The 25,045-nt window shown below is 45.4% G+C and overlaps 1 protein-coding gene across 1 annotated transcript in view; it reads right to left on the reverse strand.

The window, feature by feature from the left end:
• Positions 1-24,832, reverse strand: part of CDK5RAP2 (CDK5 regulatory subunit associated protein 2) — a 178,385-nt gene extending 153,553 nt beyond the window's left edge. The window contains 3 exon segments of the mRNA XM_079112477.1: positions 11,424-11,491; positions 14,573-14,640; positions 24,601-24,832. Of these exon segments, the coding sequence (XP_078968603.1) occupies positions 11,424-11,491; positions 14,573-14,640; positions 24,601-24,659 (195 nt within the window). The 5' untranslated portion in view covers positions 24,660-24,832.
• Positions 24,833-25,045: the final 213 nt, after the last annotated feature.

Consider the following 25,045-nt stretch of genomic DNA (forward strand, 5'->3'; position numbering starts at 1 on the left):
GATGAGAACATGGAACAAATGGAACCCTCCTCTGGCCACGGGAATGCAAAATCACAGTCACGCCAGATAATCCTTCAGTAGTTTCCTACCAAAAACCTACAATTACCATATGACTCAGCAATACTAGATGTTTATCCTAAAATATATATGAAAACCTATGGTCACACAAAAACCTGCATACACATGTTTACTGCGCCTTTATTATTAATCACCAAAAGTTAGAAGGAACCCAGATGTCCTTCACAGGGTGAATGGACAAACAGTGTGCATCCAAAATAGGAACAGTCCTCAACAACCATGATCCGCAGGGACAGGAATGAATTTTAGAGACATGCCAAGACAAAGAAGCCAGTCTCAAAAGACTGCCCACTGTGTGATTCCATTTAAATGACATTCTGGGAAAAGTAAAATTACAGGGATGGAAAAACGGAACACTAGTTGCCAAGAGGTTTGGGGCAAAGAGAGGGTCTGACCACAAAGAAGCACCAGAAGAGAATATTTTGGCTTCATGGAACTCTTCTTTATTCTGATTGTGGTGATTGTTACATGGGCCTAGAACTGTCCACAAGCACACAAAGAAACTACCTTGATACAATAGTTCATACACATTTATCAAAATTCACAGACCACTTAATATTGGTGCTTTTATTTTATGTAAATTATATCTCAATAAAATTGTTTAAAAAAATAACTAAAATGAAATATAGCAAAATGTGAACACTGGATGCTAGTACCTCTCCGCCTATGTACACTCATTGGGTACTTCTCAGCATTTTAAAAAGTAACTGTAATAACATAATATTTTTTAATAAACATGGTTTAGGACTGGAGCAAATGATAAGCATATTCTACATTCAGCGTATTTTCAAACTGTCTGCCCCTGGCCCTCCGTTAGCACCGCTTATGATTTCAATTTTGCGGCTAACAAGAACAGCACATGAAACAATTGGTAGGCTCATTAAAGCCTCCTCTTAAATGTTTTAAGGAAACAGCACATAAAACATTCATTCAAACAAAAAAGTCTATCCCACCAGATGCTTCCTATAAAGAAAACTTATTCTATTACTCAGCTACCAATAAAATATTTATGGCAGTTGCTCAGAATGCCCACATTGTACATAATGCTAAAATTCTTCTTAACACTTGAAGGAATATTTGTCCTATTTATAGGTAAAGAAGTTTAAAGAAACAGAAGAGAAAAGCAAATATGCCTTCAGAAGGTCACACAAAAGCCAGAGGCCCAAATGAATAAATGGAACACAGCAGCATGTTCCGCAGCCTTCTGCCGGGCTGGGACCCTCTGCTTCCACACGCCCTCTACTCTCCTCAGCACACACGGTCACTCTGTACTGCACCACGGTCACTGCCTTCCTTGCCACCCCTCCGAGAGACAGGGAGCCACAGCCATCTTGTGCATTCAGCACAATAGACAGTGGATGGATGGACAGGTGGGCAGACACGTAAGAATTTCTCATGGCAGTACAATGTCACGAGTTCCACGCAGGCTTCAGAGTCAGTTCTGTTCACACCACTGCCCTGCTTAAACCTTCCATTGTTTTTTCACATCACTCAGAATCCAACTCCCTGCCACAGCACAAAGAGCTGCGAGATCTAGCTCCTGCTGCCTCTCCAGCAGGTTCCCAGTGTTCCAGCCTCACTGGCCTCCTTTCTGGTTCTCACGAGCCAAGCTCTTGTTGTCCTTCAATTTTCTTCCTGTAATAGAAGCCAGGTGGCTGGGTCTCATCCCTCCCATCTCAGCTCAAACGTCACTGCCGAGCCACCCTGCCGCGAGTGGTCACCTCCACCGACCGTGGCACTCTCCAACACACAGCTCTTATATTCTGGCAGTAACTGTTCACAATCTGCATTCGTCTTATTTATATACATGTTTCTTATTCATTTTAATGTTTGTTAAATGAATATAATCCCTCCTTGGGCAGGAACTTCATCTTTCATGGCTGTTTTCTCAGAGGTTTTAGCAGAGAATGGAAAACACAGCAGACACTCAATGAACACAATGCAGACTAGGTATGTGACCTTAGTCAAGTTCACTGTCTGTGCACCTCAGCTCCTTCGTCCATAAAAATGGAATTATACAAATACCTATTTCCAGGGCTGGGGTTGTGGCTCAGCGGTAGAGTGCTTGCCAGTCATGCGTGAGGCCCTGGGTTCAATCCTCAGCACCACATATAAATAAATAAGTAAATAAATCTATCTCCATGTACAGCTAAAAAATATTTTTTAAAAAATACCTATTTCACAGAGTTACTATTAGAAAAAATGAACCAGAATGTTTAGTAGAATGCCTAGCACAGCATAAGAATTTAAACCATATTAAGGTTTTTCTCATGTGTACTTTTCCCTTTACAAAAACAAGGGAGGAAAAAAATACTTGAGGTGGAAGAACTGAAAACAACTTACCACACAGTAGGAATAAACACCCCAAATATAAAACCCACCAAGCATGACTGAGAAATGTAATGCTCAAAAGTAAGCTCAAGAAGGGCCGCATCTGCCACATTCCAGCCCTTGGAGTCCACGTGTCACTGTGGATCGGCAGCCATCTGAAATGGGGACCGTCCCAACGTGACTGAGGGTGCTGTTTGCTGAGGCTGGAGAGAGGGAAAGATTTTGCAGGAGCTCCTGGTCACTCATTCGGGCTTTTGTCCCCAACTCCTCCTGCTTCCACTCTGTCAAACACCTAGCCTAGCCTCATGCTCCATCCAAAAGGGAAGAAAAATTCAAACCCGCAACATAAAAAAGAATCACAGCAACTCCGACCAGCCCTGCCTCAAATAAAATCTAAGCAAGGTGCCTAACTCTTGAGTTTTAGTCAGCTTTTTCACCGCTGTGACCAAAAGGCCTGACAAGAACAATTAGAGGGGGGAAAGTTTATTTAGGGGCTCACGGTTTCAGGGGTCTCAGTCCATAGATAGCCAGCTCCATTCCTTGGGGCCGGAGGTGAGGCAGAACATCATGGCGGAATGGCATGGTGAAAGAAAGCAGCTCAGGACATGGCCACCAGGAAGCTGAGAGTTCTATTCAACAGAACAAAACATGTACCCCAAAGGCACGCCCCAGGGACCCAGCTCCTCCAGTCACAACCTATCTGCCCACACGTAAAACCCAGCTAATCCCTATCAGGGGTATAATGCATTGATTAGATTAAAACTGTCCTAACCCAATCATTTCACCTCTAAACTTTCTTCCATGGTCTCACACATGAGCTCCTGGGAGATACCTCACAGTGAACCATAACACTGGCTATCATCTTCACCAGCCTGCAAAGCAGAAGCTCCCGCTACCAGATCCATTCCCAAGACAGCAGGGCCAGCAGCAAGGTTTCTGGGGGAAGCAGAAACTGACTGAACTCCCAGTGGTGCTACCTGTGAGTCCTGTGACCTTGGGAAGATTATTTAACATCTTGGAGCCACTGTTGCCTCTTCTATAAAATGAGGATAAAATCCATTACCTCACAGGGGTGTTGTGACAACTAATGAGCTAAGTACCTGGCAGAGTCCAGCACTTAGCAAGCAGTAAACACAGTGTGTCTTTATAAAGGAATCCATGTCTCACTTAAGTCCTCAGTAAGCTGATCTTTGGGTTGCCAACAACCTTTCACTCTCTTTGCAAGTACACAAACTGTGAGAGCTCACCTAGACATACAAAAACCAGGCACTCATGCTGCCCAAAATTCACCTTGATAAACATTACTGCATGAAGGTAGTTCTGCCAAGACAGTCAAGTGAGTTAGTGACATGAGGACACTGGAATGAGTTTGTGAGGCCAACACTGTCCCTGGTATCTTCTAATCATCAGGAACAGTGTTACTAGGAAAATATCTATTTACTAACAAACAACACTGCAGCAATAACAAAATTTTAAAATGGAACACAAACAATGCCAGGAATGATCGCCTATGAAACCCACTCTTTTCATAAGCTTTTCAGCCTCCGATCATGAAGATGCCTTTTTGTAGAATTCTAAGTGAATTTGTATATTCCATTGCTTTCACTTAAGATTACATCGTAAGTACTTTTCATGTTGTTGCAGAATTATACTTAAGTATTACTTAAAATTACTGCACTGGAGCCCACTGAACAGTTACTTAATCATTTCTCCATCAAGCACTGACGGACTCAGTGTGCACTTGTGGGGACCACACAGCTTTACGAGCAGAAGGACAAGGTTTGAACTCGACTTCTTTTAGCTTCTCAGTTAAATCAAGCTCCTGGGCAAGTCATTCATCTTTCCAGCCTCAGCTTCCTCACCTGTGAAACACCCTCAACAAAGTCTGTCACAGGAAGTCAGCGATGACAAACATAAAATACAGTTCCCTTGACCCCAGTGTTTCACAATTATATACACAGCATGGCAACAAACACCCTCACAAACAGGTCTTTTCCTTCTACTGGGTTGTTTCTTTAGGACAATTTTCCCCAAAACAGATTACTGAGCTCAAGAGCAATTTTATTTTTATGACTATTTAAATGTGTTTCCAAATGGCCTTCAAAAATACTATAAAAATGCTCACTGCCAGTGCACCGTCTGGCCAGGGTTTTGGAGGGCATGGCCAGACACGCAGAGGTACAGGGACTCAGAGTTCAATCCAGTGAGCAAAGACCGTGCTCCCACACAGACCTACGCAGTACCTGCAGCCGCCTCAGCCGGGAGCCAAACCCATTCCGAGTGCTGGACTCTGCAAAGCCCTGTGTGCAGGGTGTCCAGAGAGGGCTGTGACCCTCACCGCCAGGTACACACCTGTTCCTTGGCACTTTCCACTGCTCTGCTCACCCCCATTCTTGCTTATTGCAAACAGCCCCGCCCCAGATTCCCACTCTTCACCTGCCTGGCCCTCCTAACTGCTTCCCTCCTGTGACCTCGCTCTGCATGCCCCACCCTCATTACGAACCCCTTCCCTCCAGCTTTGCTGTCTGACACTTAATTAACACTAATTACAGCAGACACCATTTGCTGAAAACCTGAGTCTAGCCCTGTCCTGGCATGGTATTTAAACCTCACAAGCCTGTGAGACAAATATTTTCCCTACCCAACAGATAAAGCAATCAAACTTAAAGCTTTACTAGCTCGTGTACTCATCCAATCAACCCATATTTACCAAGCGTCTACCACCTTGTGAGGTTCAGAGGTGCGTACCAGACGTGCAGTAGAGGAGACACGCGTGTTAGGCAAGCACACGAAGACAGAGTGATACACTGTCGAAAAATCCACGGCAGAAAAGACCGGGTGCCGTGCTCGCTACAACAGAGAATAGAGTGGAGCCGGGGGCGGGCCTCTCTACCCAGGCTACCTTCGAGCTGGGGCGTCGGGTCCAGGAGCTGCCGCTGGAGGAAAGGGAGAGAGGGTGTCCTGGCAGAGTAGGACGGACGTGCTGAAGGCCCTGAAACAGGAACAAGCCGGACGTGGCTGGGCAGTTACAAGGGGAGAGAGGAACATGCTGAGCTCAGAGACAAGGAGCTGTCGACTATTCATGGCAGGACCTCGGGGGTCATGCAAGAAGTTTTAGGGACTTTATTCCAAAGTCAAAGAAACATAAAAGGATCGGCACAAAATGAACACTGATGAGGCAGTCCCCAGAGGCAGCAGCTACAACAGGCTGAACTTCAGACGGGAGCGGACACCAGTGCTCCAAGTGCCCATTTCAGGCCAGGCCTCACACCGGGCACTCCAGGCCACAGCTCATGAAATCCTCTCACGACTCCGAGTGAAAGACTCCGTTGGCCCTACTTAACATGAGGTTCTGGAAGCCACTGAGGCAAGGCCACAGGTCAGTTAGGTGGCCAAGCCAGACCTAAAACCCAGTCCTCATCTCAAGTCCACGTTGCACCTACACGTCTCGGTCCTTCCAAAAGCTTCGGGGCTGCACAGACGGGCAGCAAGTATAAAGATGCACCTCCCTGCTAAACCACCGGTAAGACTCAGAGTTGACCAGCTGCCTCAACTAAGACCAAGACTCTTCCACAAGCAGGAGCAAGAGTCTCAACACAAGAAGGTCAGCACCTCTGGGCAGCTGGATATGAGACAAGCCAAGCGAAGGACAAGGACAGAGACCCAGGTGGGGAATGGAAGCAGACAAGGGTTTCAGGCCTGCCTGGCTAAGGGTTCTCCCTTTCCCTCAGAGAGGAAGCCACTGAAATCAGTTCTGCTCTGTAATCTACTGTTGGTTGCATAGGATTTATATTTGAACCTTTGACGTCCCCAAACCCCATTTCCAGGAATATACCCTTAAAAAAAAAAAAAAAAACAAATTACAAACCTGTATCAGTCCTGTTTTTGTTCTTGTTTTAAACTGGTTCTTTTTAGTTATATGACAGCAGAATCCCTTTTGATATAATTATACAAGCATGGGAAATATCTTTTTCTAGTTAGAGTCCCATTCTTGTGAATGTACATGGTGGTGGGATTCGTGTGTTGCTTTCACATATGTATATGGGAAAACTATGTCAGATTCACTCCACTGTTTTTCCTTTGCTTATCCCTCCTCCCTTCCCTCCACTCCCCATGTCTATTGCACTTCTATCTCCCCCTGACCCCCCACCCATATTGTGAGTTAGCTTCCATCTATCAGAGAAAACATTCCACCTTTGGCTTTTTGGGACTGGCTTACTTCACTTAGCATGACAGTCTCCATGTCCATCCATTTGCTGGCAAATGTCATACAGACGTTCTTCTTTATGGTTGTGTAATACTCCATTGTGTACATATACCACATTTTCTCTACCCATTCATCTACGGAAGGGCACCTAAGTTTCTTTCCATAGTATTTCTATTGTGAATTAAGCAGCTGTGAACATTGATGTGGCTGCATCACTGTAGTTACTGATTTTAACTCCTTTGGATATAAACCAAGGAGTGGGATAATGGGTCAAATAGTGGTTCCATTCTGAGTTTTTTGGGAAATCTCCATACTGTTTTCTAAAGTAGTTGCACCAATTTGCAGGCCCATCAGCAATGTAAAAGTGTACCTTTCTCCCCAAATCCTTGTCAACATTTATTGTGACTTATATTCTTGAAAATGGCCATTCTGACTGGAGTAAGATGGAATCTCAGTATAGTTTTGATTTGCATTTCTTTAATTGCTAGAGATGTTGAAAATCTCTTCATATGTTTGTTGACCATTCATATTTCTTCTGTGAGGTGTCTGTTCCATTCTTTCACCCATTTATTGATTGGGTTATTTGGTTTTCTTTTGGTGATAAGTTTTTTGAGTTCTTTATAGAACTATAGAATTTCCTGGAAATTAATGCTCTATCTGAAGTGCAGGTGGCAAAGATTTTCTCCCATTTTGTAGGCTCTCTCATCACGTGCACCTCATACTAGACAAAGGTGCCAATAACATATATTGGAGAAAAGAAAGTCTCTTCAACAAATGGTGCTGAGAAAACTGGAAATCCATATGTGGTAAAATGAAATTCAACCCCTATCTCTCACCTTGCACAAAACTTAGCTCATAGTGGATTAAGACCTAGGAATTAGGCCTGAGACCCTGCACATACTAGAAGCAAAGGTAGGCTCCAACATTCTGGCACAGGAACTGACTTTCTTAATAAGACCCCTAAAGGGCAAGAAGTAAAATCAATAAACAATAAATGGAATGGCATCAAAATAAAAAGCTTCACAGTTTTGTCTGTAATTGTGAGAAACAAGAAACAACCTGAAATGTCCCACAGTAGGCAATTATGTAAATTGTGATTTAATCTATCCATTTTAATACAAGCCTTTATGAAATATTACACAGTCACTAAATAATGCATTCTATCAGTAATGAGATGGAAAGCTAATGATTTCATCCCTTGTCAAAAGCCAAAATCAACTGTTCTACATATTGATAAGGATAGTCATATGGACTGGATGTATCACACCAAATTCTGGGTCTTCCCCATTTACCCAAAAAAAAAAAATAAATATATATATATATATATATATATATTTTTTTTTTTTTTTTTTTTTTTTTGCATTGGGGATTGAAACCCAGGGTGCTCTACTACTGAGCTACATTCAACCCCTTTTTTAAATTTACTTATTTACTTTAATTTCAAAATAGGGTATTACTAAATTGCCTAGGGCCTCTCTAAGTGGCTAAGGCTGGCCTCAAACTTACAACCTCATACCTCAGCCCCCTGAGTTGCTGGAATTATAGGCATGCACCACTGGGCCCAGTTCCAAAACAATGTTTTAAAGGAAGAAAGAGTATCCAGAATGGGTCAGAGCAAAAAAACTCAGGCCTTCATGAAATGCTGTTTTCCAGGCCTCCCCCATTAGGGAGCTCCCTAAGGTATCATCTAGAAAGAACCAATAAGACAAGCTTCAGAGCAGACTAAGCTGATTCACTAAGTTCCCACCACAGGGCCTTCCCACAGCAATCGTGACCTTGGCTTTCGAAGACCCAAAGGAGCAGCGTGGTTTCCACGTATCAGCGAGTACTGGTGTAGCACAGAGAACACACCAGAAAGGACTTTTTATGCCAGAAGACCCAGGTTCAAAGGCTGAACAAGTCCCACCCACTCTGGGCTTCCAGCCTCCACGTGTCACATGAGGGCTGGCTGGATGACATGGCGCCTGAGCTCCTCCAGCTGTCGTCCTGACCCAGCCCAGGCTCGACCCCACGCCCTGAGCCCCATCTGGTCCAGACCACAGCAGCCCTTCACCCCACGTCGAGCCACCAGCCTTCTGCTCCAGGCTCTGCTCCTCACGGTCATCTTCCGAAAGCAGTGTGGTCCTGTCTGTCCCCAGATTAAAATTCATCACCGGTTCCCTTTCACCTTCAGGACAAAAATCAGACAAAGCAGCACAACGTTCAAGAGCCTGCAGGATGGGACCCCGGCCGGCTTCACATGCCAAGGCACACGCGATGCCCTGAACTCACCGTGCCTGCCCCACTCACATGTACACGAGTCCTCATGACCGGTATCTCCCAGCCCTTGCCACCTGTTCAGTCCCTACCTGACCCTCCTGCCCAGCTCAGGCAGCAGCTCCTCAAGGAAGCTTCCCTGAATCCCCCAGCAGGTGCAGACCCACCCCGTGCCCCACAGGGCCCTGCACTTCCACACCTCATCACTGTACTAATTTCCTACCCATCCTCCCTCCTGGCAGGGATACTCACCTGGTCTTAACCCACTGCAGGCTCCCCAGCCCCTGGGGACAGCCTGGCACATGGATATTTTGTGAACTGTTTACTGAACAGATAAACTCCAGGCAAGACTGGAGAGGGCCTAGGTCTTACCAGACTCTAGCTAAATGCAACTGCTAATGTTCAGGCATCAGTCATCTGAAACTAGGTAAGAGTCATGAAATTCCTCTTCAAATCAAAGGCATTTCAGTCCCTTCTTTAGCATGTACGGACTTTAAAATTAGCTTTAGATACCACAAGTATTTTTTATAAGCATCCCACAGAAAGTTCAGACTGCCACCACCCAGAATCTATGACCTGAGCTACGAAATGAAGCTAAGGCCAAAGGAAAAACTTCAGTGACCTATAAAGACCTGAAAGGGAGACACTGAGAACAGTGTGGTCATTTCAATTTCAGCTGCAGAATTTGCTCTTGAAAATGTACAATAAAAAATATTAATGCCGTAAAAACCTAACAGCAGCCAAAGGACCACAGTCATAAAGAAAAAACATAAATCCTAAAACATACTGGCATAGAAGGCTCTCTTTCACATTCAAGAAAAACTGGGTACAGACTGTCAAGAATGGTCTGAGCAAGTGAAACTTCAATCACAGGGCAGAGTGGAGAAACATGACAATAACAAGAATAATAATAACGAGAAGGACAGACAACACACATGGAGAACGCACGCAGCACTGGAACACGGGCCTGCTTACTGATCCTCCAGACTGCCTTGTGAAGGAGGGGCTACTATTAAGCCCATGTTAAAGATGAAACAACAGAGAGGTTAAGTGATAGGCCCAAAGTCACGGAGCAGGAGTGCACAAACAGGCAACCTGGCTCTGGAAGCTGTGGTCAGACTCAGGCAGTACGAACTCCTCTGAGAAAGGCTTTGCCACGCTGCCTCCCCAGCCCTCAGTTTCTCCTCTGAGAAAAGAGAGCTGGATTCAGGATTCCTTCCCGTTCAAAAGGCGGGCAACAAAATGTACAACCAAAATTCTACCATTTTGCTAAATTTTAACAGTGCCCTTCAAATATAAATAATCACTTCCTTGCAAAGCTGCTTTAACAGTAAAGTAATATATATAGTTTAACACTTAAAGTGCCCAGCTTAGAACAAGAGCTCAATAAACAGTAGCTATTATTACTCTCTCACGATAAAAGAGGAACGATCATTTAAAAGTAGAGTATATTTTAATTATACACAATATGGAATAATCAAATCTCATGCATTTGAGGCCCTAGACCCACAGCATAGATGGCATTGTATAGCTGAAATTATAACAACTCAAAGCTCAGAAATTACTTGTTTCCATTAGAGATCTGACAAGTCATTTCTTCAATTGGTCACTGGTGGTTTGCAGATAACTATTAGCAGTAATGAGTATTCTAAATTAAATCCAGAGACAGCACCACTCTGTTCTGTAAAGACAACTGGGAGAGAGAAACATAATTGTGGCGCGTCCTTCTCTCTGTGTCCTCTGTCTTCTCTCTGATACATATCTCCTGTGTCTTGCGTAGTATGGATTTCATTTGGTTACAAATGAAGAAGGGTCTAATTCTTCCCATGATAAATGAGAGCGTTGAGCAGGTAACTTGTTAAAGAGAATTGGAATTGGGAAAATAACCTTATTTTGCTGTTACCTGACAACAAACCCCCTCTGCTAACAAATGAATGACACAGCGCTAGAAGATGCTAAGCATCAAAGGCGAATCTCTCACTGAGCAAGCCACTGGCACACAATTACTCCTGGGCGCTGTGTGCAGGTTGCTCGTGGCCCACTGATGGGCGACCAAGTCTACAAAATGCAAGGGGAAGCGCAAGACACTGGAAAGAATAATGGCATGGAGTCACTAAAACCATGGATTCCAATCCCAGCTCTGTGTCCCCTCACGTATCACATGACCTGAAACAAGGCTCTCCCACTGCTAGGATTCCTTGTCGGTAAAGAGGAGGTAATATAAAATACCTCTAGAGTTGTAGCAGGACCACCTAGAAGCCATAAATAATGCACCTTAGATTACTGCAAGGCCCTCGCCAAAAGTTAGCTCCACTTAACCATGCAGTGTGATAAATCCTCATCTTCAGGACACCAGAAATACACCGAATACCCAAAGCTGGAAACTGCTGTTAGGAGCTGCATGTGGCCCTCCTATGAAAGGCTGATGGCATGCGCATGGAACAGTACCACAGAGAATGCAGGTTCCCAGGAAAGACTCTCTCCTGGGTCTGGCTGGACAGCGGCAGCAAGCATGATTTGTTAGGAATAATAATTTGGCATCTCCACTTACATTTTCAAAGTCCTTCATGTTCCGTACTCTGGTTGGAGACACCTTTTCTTCCAACACGTGCGGGAGCGCTAGAAAAAGGCAAAACAGACACAAGAAAACATCATGGTATGCAAACTGCCCAATATTCCCATTAAGGTCTAGAACCCAGAGAAGAACCCACATGTACCAAGTTGGCACTTTCTGTCTATTGTGATTGAAGGATCTGAGTCTAGAGAAAGCCCTAAACCAGTTTATTTCAAACACTGACAAGGTACTTAAACTATCTCCAGTACAACTGTGCGTATTGGAGGATTAACCCAGAAAACACAGCAGGTACACGGCAGAGCAGACGGTACGACGTGCTTCCTCACCCTCTCAAGTCAGACTCTGGAACAAAGCATGGAAACGAACTTGTTAGCTGGGGCTGGCCAACTTTTCCTTAAAACGCCAGACAATGACCATTCTAGGCTTTGCGGGCTACAAACAAAGCCTATAATCTGTCACAGCTACTCAACTCCTCTGCTGTAGCACAGAACAGCCACAGCCAACTCACGAACAACATGGCTGTGTTCCAATAAAAGTTTACCTCCAAAGTAGCTAGTGGGTGCCAACTGTCGACCCTTGCTTTAGGTGAGTACTGATTTTTCTAGCATCCAAGTCTTACCACAGCTTAATTCAACAAACACCAAACACCTGCTCTGCACCAAGCACCATCCTGTGTGCTGGGGGAAACATGAAGGAGACAAGATCCTGCACCCAAGAGTTCCCAATCAAGAGAGGACAAGCAACTGAGAGCACGCTGAGCCAGTTCCTGGTGCTTCGCAGGTGTTGAGTAAAGTGTGTGGAATAAATGAACGAATCCACTCTCCCAGCAAAGGGGCACCGAGAGCCGACTTTCTGCTGGACAGCTTTTGGATGTGGCCATATCAGGAAACAAATGGAGCTGCTATTCAGAGGAAAACAGGCCACAAACTAAAGTATCAGGCAATTACGGAATAAAAGGTGATAAAGCCACGAAGACAAAGTGGGTGAGGCTGAGAAAGGCCAGGGGTGGGGTGGGGACTGTGACTGTCCTCAGGGCTCACTGAGAAGGCCTCTCAGGGCAGGTTGAAGAGAAGCACCGTCGCCTGGGGAGGATGCTCCAAGCTCAGGGAGAAGCCTGAGGTGGACAGCGCCACCTCACCTGGGCCGCCTGGGAGGTGAGGACCAGCCGTGAGACAGTGGCTAAAGATCAGTAAACAAAGGGCATGGCAGAAGAGACAGGAGAGGTCTGAAGACAGGCTGCAGGTGGCCTTGTGGGCTCTCCTACAGACTGAGCTGCCACTGGGGATCGTGAGCCAGGGAGCAAAAGAGCAGACTCGGGTTTCTGAGCTCCCTCTGGCTGCAGTGCTGAGAAAAGACGGCAAGGGGCTAAGGAAAGAAAGCAGACCGTCAAGACAGCACAGGCTAATGCAGGCCAGAGCCCTGGTGCTGTGGTCCAGGACGGCACAAGTGGAAGAGGACTGGTTTCATTTTGGACATTTTAAAAGTAGTCAACAGGAGTAAACGAACTGAAGTGAAAGCAACACTACATAGGCCACAGGAGAGCCAAAGAAGGTAACAAGCTTTGAGCTGAGCCCAAGATCAGATAAGAGGGACGAACCCCCAGGCAAAGGCCCCAGGTGGGAGTGGGCACAGTGTTCAGAAACCCCTCAGCAGAAAGAGGCTGAGGAGTGGCCAGGGCAGCTGTAGGCACACAGGTCTGTTTTCCTGTTCCTCGAACACGCCACGCTCTACCTCCTGTGTCGGAGATGCCTGACCCTCCTTCTTCCCTACCAAGATCCTACTCCTTCAAGTCTCAGCTCTTGTGTCAGTTTCTCGGGAAACTCTCACCTGACTCTGACCCCATAAATCTCTCTTCACTCCTGACACCGATCATACGATGTCTCATCGTAACTTTTTGTTTGTCAGTGTTCTCAGCTTGAGGGAATGACGTTCAAAGTTGAATCCCAGCACTTCACTCCCAGAGTCTGGCATGAAGCCAGTGTACACCATTGGCTGAATTAAGGAATGGGCCTAATAATTTTCTGCTTCTAACTATCTATAGGCAGGAAGAGCAGAGACCAGGTTTATGGGATTTTTTTTTTTTTTTTTTTAAGTTAACAGGTTCCAAAGGAAAACCTGAGAATGGCCTATTTGTTACAGAATTCTCCAGAAATGAACATGGTGACTTTTTTCCTAGCTGCTCTAAAAATTTTGTGTTGCACATATCTATTTCATTACTCTGGAGGAGGGAAAAAAATCAAAGTCAAGATATCTCTGAGAGCCAGCACAGTAGCGCATGCCTGTAATCCCGATGGCTCGGGAGGCTGAGGCAGAAAGATCAAAAGTTCAAAGCCAGCCTCAGCAAAAGCAAGGTGCTAAGCAACTCAGTGAGACCCTATCTCTAAATAAAACACAAAATAGGGCTGGGGATATGGCTCAGTGGTCAAGTGCCCCTAAGTTCAATCTCCGGTACCCAAAAAGAAAAAAAAAATCTAAGATATTTCAACAAGGCAAATTACTAGCACTAACCACACAGTCTCTGAGGATAGACTTCACTCTTTCCAAAAGTGAAAACGCTGAAGAACGCTTAGCAAGACCTGACTGCACAGCACCTTATAATCCACTTAAACACAAGGCCCCACTTGACTCAGCCACATCTCCTATGGTCCAGCAGCTGTGAGAAGGATGGCCAGTGCGGGAACGCTGGGCCGTGGCCGCTTGGTGGAACCCAGCAGCTGCCAGGAAGGCCCTGGCATGCACACGTTCAGATGGCTCTTCAGGCCTCCAGCCACTTGGCCTGGAGAACAACAGACACCCCATGCCAGAGCTAGTCACCAGTTCCATGTCCAGCTTCAATGCAGTTGTCAGGTTCGGCAAACCCTAGCGGATGCGTACAGGCGTGGCAGCAGGCAACAGCACTCATGAAGTACAGCCTAAGACAGGAATTCCTCTCACCAGCATATATGAAGGGAGGAGGAGGGCAAATCAATACATTTATACTGTAAAACGCTGAGCACCCACTGTGTGCCAGGCCTGGTAGGCTCTAGGCTCCAGGGGGATGGAAGCTCAGCCCCAGGCCTCAGAGCCCTTGGCCTCTGTCTGCTTCCCTCCTTCTCAGTCAAAAAATGCTTGCTCTGCATGCTTACCTCCATTTTCCAAACCAATGCAGGTGCTGCTGCCATCCAGGTCAGCTGGGAAAGTAGGAGCAAGGTTACTAGGAAAGAACATACGGGACAAGGGATAAGCCAGGTCTGAATAACAGAGACTGTTAAGACTGCCTAGACTATGCGTGACAATCATGAGGTTCAGCTGAGAGGAACAGGAAGCTCAGGCACTGGAACTGAGTTCTGCCTTAGAACTGAGTTCGCGCTCTAACTTCAGAGCTGTGCGACCCCTGCTAGCAGGGTCATTCATTCCTTCCTTCACCTGTCTAATGTTCTGTGTGCCAAATGCGTATTAGGTGCAGAGGCACTGTGCCAAGTAAGAGGTACTTACGTTGATTTTGAGTAGACTGCCACGTTCCACTTGTGAAAATTAAGTCAGTTCATGTACATAAACACAGGACATAGTAGGTCCTAAATAAATGACATCTATTGATTTTGTCATCAACATTATTATTATAAATATGCCTGCTATGGTCTAGATATTAGGTGTCACCCAAAAGCTCATGTATGAGACAACGCAAGAAAGTTCAGAGGTGAGCTGACTGGGTTATGAGAGCCTTAACCTAAGCCGTGCATTAATCCCCTGGGAGGGATGAACCGGGTGGTAACTGCAGGCAGGCAGGATGTAGCTGGAGGAGGCGTCACGGAGGGCAAGTCTCTGGGGTTTATATTTTGTCCATGGTGAGGGCAGTGCGCTCTCCTGCACTCTCTGCTTCCTGGTAGTCAGATCCTGGGCTGCTTTCCTCCACCACACTCTTCCACCATGATGCTCTGTCTCACCTGGAAACAGCTGTCTATGAATTGAGAACTCTCAAACTACGAGCACCAAACTTCTCCTTTTCTAAAATTGTTCTTGTCAGGTTGCTGCAATGAAAAAGCTGGCTGAAACAATGCCATTACCAGCTGGGGGTTGCGGCTCAGCGTGGAGCACTTGTCTAGCAGGTGTGAGGCACTGGGTTCAATTCTCAGCACCACGTGTAAAAAAATAAAAATAAAGGTCCATCGACAATTAAAAAAAAATTTTTTAAATACAAATAAAAACAATGCCAATACAATCAAAAAGTTAAAACTCTAGACAACGTCTCAAGAATGTCGGACAGCTGGGGTGCAGCTCAGTGACAGAGTTAGAACTTCATGGATCCCCGCACCAAGACAAACAAAATGTCAAACAAAAATGCAAAATCCACGGATCCAAGGAGTTTACTGGTTGAGTTATGTAAAAAGGTTCAGTGAGGAGTTAGGGACATTGACGGAAAACTAGCCCATAACTGGATGATTTGATACAACTGACGCCGCCCTGGGCTCCAGCACAGCCTCTGTGGAGGTACCTCTCCGAGCCTGGCGCCCTTCAGCTGTGACAGGAGAACAGCAGTACTTCACAAAGCAATCGGCAATTAAACAGGATACAAAGTGCCCAGCAAGGTGCCTGGCATATCGTGGGCCCTCCATGAACAGGAGAAAACATCACTGTCTGGAAACACAGTGCTTACAATTTATGAAATACTGACCATGGTTGGAACTGCCCGATTCCCTGAGGGTTCATGCATTTTTCAGAGGAAGGCTCTGAGGCCCAGACAATGTCAGTGCCCTAGCCAAAGTCACATGGCCGTGAAGTGCAGAACCAAGTGCAGAATCCGGGTCTTTTGTATCTACGGCCCAATAACGCTTCCTGCCCCAATCTGAAAACTCGGAGTTAAAAGAGGCTCAGCTTGACTTAGCAGACTATTCTTTCCCGCTTCTAAATCTAAATGCATTCTGCCCTCTGATAATTTTACCTGATCACCAAATTATGGAGCTGGAATCTACCTTTAAGTTCAGAACTGAGTCAAAAATTGAAAATATCATAGAAACCCAAATCCAACATCAGGAAAATAAAAGAAAATAAAATATGTCTGCTATACAGATAAATTAAAAAACTCGGCGTATTCCTCAATCCTAAATACATACACGTACACAAACATCACCCCAAATCCTCTTTTGGAATGGGTAGGCCATAAATACATACCCAGACAAAAGAAATATACTGAAATATTAAAAGTCATCATTTGTAGGGAAATGAGAGATTCTTTCTTCCTTTTTAATTTTCTCTATTTTTTAAATTTCTTCCAATAAGCATCACCAAGAGGACAAAGTCCATTTTCTACATTTTCCTGAATTTCAAAAATTACAATCAAGTTCAACCACCACCTTATGCAGAAAGTGGCCCAGAAGCCCAAGGTCACAGACCAGGTTTGTGTCCAGGCTTACCCTGGATTTTGGTCCTAGGTTCTCTGTCTGAGATTCACTCATTCATTACATTAACTCCCACTGGCTAGAATGGCCCATGAGTAACTCATGCCGAGGTCAATCTCACCTGAAAACTACCTGGCAGATAAAGACAAAGTTGTTGTCTCAGCTTCCAACAGGCAAACGCTGACGCTGCCAAATTTCCACCTGGGTTTTACCTGCCCGCTTCTAAAATGCTATCTATCTGTCATCTATACCCTCCAGTCAGTTTCAACTATACCTCCAGCCCCAGGCAACCCCCTCTTCCCATTCTGATCACTCACTCACTCTTAGTCTTAGAACCGGTTGGGGCCTCATGGAGAGCCTCTGGAAATAAAAACAAGGTCATCAAAAGAGGGCTCAGACATGAGTTCATCGTTGCATAGACGGAAGAATGAGGCCCAGCAAGGAGGGGAATTTATCTACTCAAAATCACAAAGGGTTTATGAGCCAAGACCTGGTTCCTGGTGCTCCAACCATGCCAGGGCTGCCCAAAGTCACTAAGTGGACCTGACACATGGTGGAGTGCCAGTTTCCTCATGTGCCAAGTTAAGCAGTCAGAAGAAACCCACCCTGTCAGGGCGCCCTCACTGTGCAGGTGTCCTGCGCAAGATGGGACAGGCAGCCTCCCGCCTAAACCTTCTGCAGCCTGCTTAGCAGGTGCAACTTTCTAAAATGCTGACATTTTATTTAAAATGAGAAAACATGGGCCCAGAAAAGTAAAGCTGGCCTGACTTCGAATCCCACGCTCTGTACCTCTACATTACCCTGATGTCCCCAACACCTGGGGTGTGGCAGGGGACCCAATGCGCGGAGGTAGAGGGCTTCCAGCACTTGGCACAGGGGGCTGAGCGAGCGAGCGCCCCGCCCAGCTGCACCACCTCTCCTCTCTTGCTCCATCATCACCCTAGGGGAGCCCTCGCCTTCTGTGCTTATATTTGCAGCAACAATCGTCCTTTCACTCCACAGGAATCCAGGACTAAGCGTTCCATTGACAGTGTGGGGAGAGCCATGGAGGGAACTGGACATCACGTTCAGAAGCATCACACTAACAAGTGCGCTTTTGTTTGCCTTTTAACAATTCCTTTTTCATTCCATGTGATTCATTCTTAATTAGAGAAAGACATAAATACAAAACTATAGCTACACCTCAAGTTCTCATGCCAGTTCCTCACTCCCACCTCAGATCCTTTCAGAGGTAACCGCTGATGTCAGGAAGATGCGTACCGTATCCCCCGAGGCCCTTCTCTGGATATCTACATACACGGAGATATGGTTTTATTTTCTGGCTTAAAAATAAAACACATGTGGATGAACTATACCTATTATTCTGCAACTTTTTCCTATACTCAAAACATGTCCTGAAGATGCTCTGATGATAGTACTGATGAATCTGAGTCAATATCTGTCACTCCTACACAGCACTCCACCACACTGTTCTCAAACTGAGCACTATCCATAAAAGAATTCTTAATTCCAGAACTACTTTCCATTCTTTTCTACTTTCTAAAGGTCTGGTTGCAACCTGCTAAATTGAATTTCATGAGCTACCAAAGGGTTGCAAACAGTCTGAAGGCACTTTTGGAAGGATGGGTATTTACCCAATCTCCTTCTGACAGAAATTTAATGTGTTTCCATTTTTCTTGCACAAGCAAGCTGTATGAACATCTCTATACAGGTCTCATTGTGCACAAGCATGAGGCTTTCTCTAGGATTGATAACAGGGAGTGGAACTGCTGGGTCAAAACATATGCACAATTTTAAAACTGGACAAAGGATTTGATTAAACATTTCACCAAAGAAAACACAAAGGGCTAATAAGCACATGAAAAAATGTTTAATATGATTAGTCATTATGGGATATAAAGCAATTCCACAATGAGATAACATTGAAGGTTGTGCCAATGAAGGTTGTCAAAAAGACAGAAAATAACAAGTGCTGGTGAAGATGTGAAGAAAACTAGAAGCTTCAAACCCTGCTCATGGAAGAGACAAATGGCATGGCCACTTTGGAGTGGCTGGGTAGTGCCTGAAATGATAAACTCAGCAAGTCCCTGGGCACACACCCAAGAAGTGAAAACTTGTGGACAAACACAGGCATGGGGGTACAACTCTATAATCCCAGCTACTCTGGAGGCTGAAGCAGGAGGACTTCAAGTTCAAGGCCAACCTCAGCAACCTTGTCAGACCCTGTCTCAAATTAAAATAAAGAGGGCTGGGGATATGGCTCAGAGGTAGATCTCCTGCCTAACATACAGCAGGCCCTGGGTTCCACCCCAACACTGTAACGGAGGAGAATAAGAAATTGTACATAACAGCAATGCTATTCATAACAGATTTTAAAAATGCAACCCAAATGTTCGTGAACACGAATGAGTAAACAATGTGTGGTACCTGGGTACAATGGAATATTATTTAGTCATAAAAAGAAATGGAATATTGATACATGCTACAACATGTATGAATCTCACAAAAGATTCTATGTGTGTGTTTTTTGCTGGGAATGGAACCCAGGGTACCCAGAATGCTAGGCAAGTGCTCTACCACTGAGCTACACTCCAAGCCCTAAAGATCATATAGTGTAAGACATCACTTATGTGAAATGTCCAGAACAGGGAATCAAGAAAAGCAGACAGTGGTTGCACGGGCTCAGGTGGGCACTGCGGGGCAGTGGAGGAAGAGGGAGTGACTGTTATCTTTTTTGAATGATGAAAAGGTTCTAAAACTGGATGGCGGTAGCTGGGCATGATGGCACACACCTCTAATCCCAGAGACTCAGGAGGCTGCACAGGAAGATCCACAAGTTCAAAGCCAGCCTCAGCAACTTAACGAGGCCTTAAATGATTTAGTGAGACCCTGTCTGAAAATAAAAAGGGCTGAGGATGTGGCTCAGTGATACAGTACCCCAGGGTTCAATCCCCAGCACCAAAAGAAAAAAAAAATTGGATGGCGGAAACAGTTGTACGACTCTGTCAATATACTAAAAAACAGTACACTGTAAATGGGTGAAATTTATGGTACATAAATTATATCTTGATAAATCTTTTAAAAAAAACATACAGGCATTTTTTTACATTAACACATAATGCCAAATTGTGCATTTTCTCAGTGATTGCAAAGCATCATATCACTACTAAATATGGGACCTATATTATAAGGTCTTCATCTTAAAAAAAAAAAAAAAAAACAGGAAACAAACAACCAAACTTGATGTGTTCAGCAAATAGGTGCTGAGCCTCCACCACGCGGATGAGCCGGTGCTGCCCTCAAGCCCCGCGGCCAGTGGCCCTCCTGCCACCCTCCAGCCTTCCCCAGAAGGCCTCGCCAGAAACTGCAACCCACCAGCCTCTTTCCCAACCTCCTCCTTCTAGCGTCCCGTTTCTCTGCCCAAAGCACACACTGTGCTGACAGCGAGACACTTCTGGTCTGCTCCTAACCAGGCAGCAGGCACCGAACGGCCATGCACAGGAGGAGTCCACGGTCACTAGGCAAACTCGGGCCTGCGGAGAGGAGCCTGGCAGAAAACAGTAGGACCCACTGGCCAACATTCGCTCTCCCCAGTAGGTGCCAGGCACTCCCACGTCATTAGCACAGCCATCGATAAAGTAGGCATTGTCATCAAAGAGAAACTGAAGCTCAGGAAAGTTAAGCAGCTTACACGGTCACGCACCTAGCCACAAAGCGGTTTATACAGTCCCCCGACTAGCAAGCCCACGCTCTTTCCACGCCACCAGGCAGGACTTAATAAAGGGTCTTGGTTTGGGCACGGTCCCTGTGGCCAGATTCTGGGCCTAATTTCACAGGGCTAGAGCGGTCTGGAGTACCCACAGGTTAATAGGGAATGATGTACACTGGCCTAATTCAACAACAGTCTAAGGACAAACGGGACTCCAGTTTAGATTTTAAAATTGGGCCTTGGAAATTACCAAGCAGAAGGGTCCTTCAAAAATAGTATATTAGAGTAAAAAAGGTATGATTTTATCCTAGAGACTATCCTCCTGCATGTGACTACCTAATGGAAACTCTGCCTCTCTCAGGAACATTTTAAGGACATTTTTGCCACTCTTCAAGAGCCATTTCAGTGCCAGGAGCTCTGTTAGATCCTCCCTAAATCCTCTCAACCTTGAATTAGTTCAGAGAACTAATTGGAAAGCAGGACAGCTTTGGAGTCAGTAAGCTTGTACTGTGGTCCTAACGTGATCATGTACTCTGTGTGGGTGTGCGTGCGCACGCCCCAGACTACTCACCTCTCTGAGCCTCAGTGATCCCACTTGTCACAAGGGGATATTTGTTAATCAGTGATTTAACAAATAATCGCTGAGCCCCTATTATGTGCCAGATACGGGGTTGGGAACTGGCATTACAGAGATGAACAAAATGCAGTCCTTGCTCTCAAATGGGTCCCCAGCTGATCTGGGCAACAAATATGCTAACAGCCAGCACCTGCGGTGTCCCATATAGGAATCACCAGACACAGGGACCCATTAGCACTTGAAATGTGGTTCATCCAAGTTCAGAAGGGCTTAGATTCAAGCCCTTCTGTATGGTAAGTATCTGTATGATAAGTGCAAAATTCATACAGATGTCAAAGATTTAGTAAGAATGAAAAAGAATGGAAAATATCTCGTTAGTACTCACTACAAATTAGTTGATAATATATGGAAATATTAGGCTAAATTAATAGATTATTAAATTCACCCATTTCCACTGGGGACTTTACTCAGTGTTTGAGGACTTGCTGAGCATGTGCAAGGTCCTGGGTTCCACCACAGCACCATAAAGAGAGAAAGTTTAAAAAATGTAAAAAACAATTTTTTATTCTTTTTAAATTACATATATGTCTTATGTTGTATTCCTATTTGACAGTTCTGGTCAACAAAATTCAGTGAGATCAACAAGGGCTAAGAGAGGTCATGACAGGTGAGGGTGGCTGGAAAGATTCAGAGGGCCCAGGTGAGGATGGCAAGTGTCAGCAGAGGTTTCCCAGCGGTACACCTAAATTAAGACCTGAAAAATAACAAATGTTAATTGGACAAAGGGCAAAGTGCAGTGGGGAGGGCAATCCAGACAGCAGGATCGACAAGTGCACAGGTCTGGCAGTGCACTACAAGGCAGCCAGGCCTGGGAGAAGGGCTCGGGAGGAGGAGTTGGGAAATCAGGGAGGGGAGCTACAGAGGCAGATGAGCCAGAGTATGAGGGACTCCAGAAGCCCTATAAAAGAGCTTACTCCTGAAAGTGGTAGTGAGTCGTGGAGGAGAATGGCAGTTACCAGGTATGCAGGCAGCACCTGGGTCATGCGAAGGCAGGGAGAGGAAGGAAAGGAGTGCTTGCAGATCTACTGCATTTCTACTGTGGGTCATGTATGGGTTAAACCCTTATAGAGCTCTTTTAATTCTCATGCCAACCCTGAGCTTTAAATCAATCCATTTTACAGATGATGAAAACTGAGGGTCACAGGGTTGTCAGTGAAAGAAATGGCCTTGAACCCAGTTAGGTATGGGTCCCAAAGTCCAAATGTTTGACCCACCAACACTGAGATAAAAAGATCAGATAATATGTTTAAAAAAAAAAAAAAAAAGCTTCAAGTGTAGTATCAAAGACTTTATTAGAGGTGTGAAGGAAGATAGGGCACTCCTGGTGAGAGTTAGTGCTAATACAATGGAGAGACAGAACAGGATGAACTTTCATAGGACCCAATTGGGCAGGAGCTGCAAAGGGCCTTGCTCTCTGATACCCAGCAGGTTCTCAATAAACACAGTATCACAATGAACTCTGTCATGTATAACTAAGAAGAACAAAATGAATAAATAAGTAAACATAGTAACTATTTTCCAGTTTGCCCAAGATAGAACCTGTTTATGTCTATCTTGCTATCCAGGCATAAATATTAACTCTGCCCACTTCACTCTGAAAAGCATCCTGGTTTGCACAATAAATAACACGGTCACCTTTCAGTTAGGCTCTGTTGACTAAAAACAGCAGCCTATCCTACAGAACTGGAGAAACACTACAGGTTCTCAGGGAAGAGACTTCCTTTTCCTCCTATCCACTCTCCAACCAGGAGTCCAGAACGACCAAAGGAACCCAGCCTGGAGCAGTCCAGGGCTCCAACAGGTCTGCTACCAGAAGGAGAGATTGTGCACCACCAGTGATGAGGACTCCAGCCACCACTAGGGGCAGGTCCATTGGGACCACTCTCAGCCAACATTCCTGATTTCTACCACTACTGATAATACAGGTTCAGCATCCCCAATCTGAAAATCCAGCATCCAAAGTACTCCAAAATTCAAAACTTTTTGAGTGTCAACATGACAGCCCACAAAGAGGAAAATGCCACACCTGACCTCAGGTCCCAGTCAAAACAAAGGCACATTAAAAATACTGTACAAAAAAAAAAAAAGAAGGAAAAAAAATACTGTACAAAATTACCTTCAGGCTATGTATATAAGGTGTGTATGAAACATAAATAAATTCCATGTTTGTTAGGTTTGTACTGGGGATTGAACCTAGGGGTGCTTAACCACTGAGCCACATCCCCAGACCTTTTATTTATGTTTGTGTGTGTGTGTGTGTGTATATATATGTATACACACACACACACACACACACACACACACATATATATACACATATATATTAGATGTTGATAGACATTTATTTTATTCATTTTATTTATATGTGGTGCCGAGAATCAAACCCAGTGCCTCTCGCATGCTAGGCGAGTGCTCTACCACTGAGCCACAATCCCAGTCCCCCTTTTTTATATTTTATTTAGAGACAGGGTCTCACTAAGTTGCCCAGAGCTGCACTAAATTTCTGAGACTAGCTTTGAACTGGTGATCCTCCTACCTCAGCCTTCTGAGCCAATGGGATTATAGGTGTGCTCCACCGCACCCAGGAATAAATTTCATGTTTGGACTTGGGTCCCATCTCCAAGTTATCTCATTATGTATTGCAAATATTCCAGAAATAAAAAAAAAAAATTCCTAACATTTCTGATTCCAAGCATTTCAAATAAGGGCTACTCAACCCTTAGTAGTAATAATAAGGCAAAACAGTATCATTTCTCCAGCACTGATATGTGCCAGGTCCTACACTTGTCAAGCAAATTTCTGGGCAAGCATTGCTTTTTTTAGTCCTCACACCAAGTATAATGGGAAGATATCACCACCAGCCCATTATACAGATGGGAAAGCAGATCAAGTCACTTTACCAAGGTCACACAGCTAGTCAGTTTACAGGGCTGGTTTGATTCCAGTTCTGTGTATCTCCAGCCAAGGTTCTCAATCACTACACTCCATTACCTCTGTCCAGGGTAGCCACTCTGTGACCCCCATAAGCAAAATCTAGATAAACATAATGACTACACTCCTCATAATGAATGCAAACCCCCAAACCAGAATGAATCATCAATGCCCTCAAGGTCCCTGTCCTCCCTCAAGCCCCCACTGATGGCATACTCCAAATGGTACCCTCTCAATCCACTCTTTTATAAAACCCCCTACCTGTCTGTCCTTCACCTCTACAAAAGTATGTCCCAAAATACTAGTCTAGTGCAGTGCAGGTGGGGACCCCCAGAGCCCACAGTGTCAGCAGGTGGGCCCCCAGAGACCCTCCCCGAAAGAACCCACCCCATGCACTGCCCCTGGCCAAACACTCTCCAGCACCCTCAAAATCAAACCCCAAGGTCGGTTAGGGAGAACCCCCATCAGTGGGGACCCCGGCCTCCAAAGTCCCGGCCGCACCTGCAGCCGCTGAGCGTCCCGGGGAGGGTGACGTCCTCTTTCAACGCCGAGTCCATCATGGGCACAGAGGCAATGGTGGCATTGGTGTCTGTGGCGACGGCGCCACTGGTACCCCTGGCTGTCGCGATCCGCCTGGCTCCCCAGGTCCCCGCCCCCTCTAACCCAGCTCTTGTTGGGACTCCAGCGGCGCCGCTGGAATTCAAACCGCAGCCGCCGCCATCTTTCCGGCCGCTTCTTCCTACGGAAATGAGGCGGGGTCACCGAGGCGCGCGCAGTGAAGCCGATTTGACCAGGCCAGATGCCGGGCAGGGAAAGGTGGGCAGGCGCCATCTTAACTAAGGGCAAAGCACTTGCGCTCGGGCCCTTCAAAGTTAAGGAAGGAGAGGCTAGGTGCCATGTTTTTTTAGGGCACCCAGGCTGAGACCAGGCCCGACGCCATCTTTGT

The sequence above is a fragment of the Sciurus vulgaris genome (genome assembly GCF_902686455.1).
Source record: "Sciurus vulgaris genome assembly, chromosome: 15".
Taxonomy (NCBI): Eukaryota; Metazoa; Chordata; class Mammalia; order Rodentia; family Sciuridae; genus Sciurus; species Sciurus vulgaris.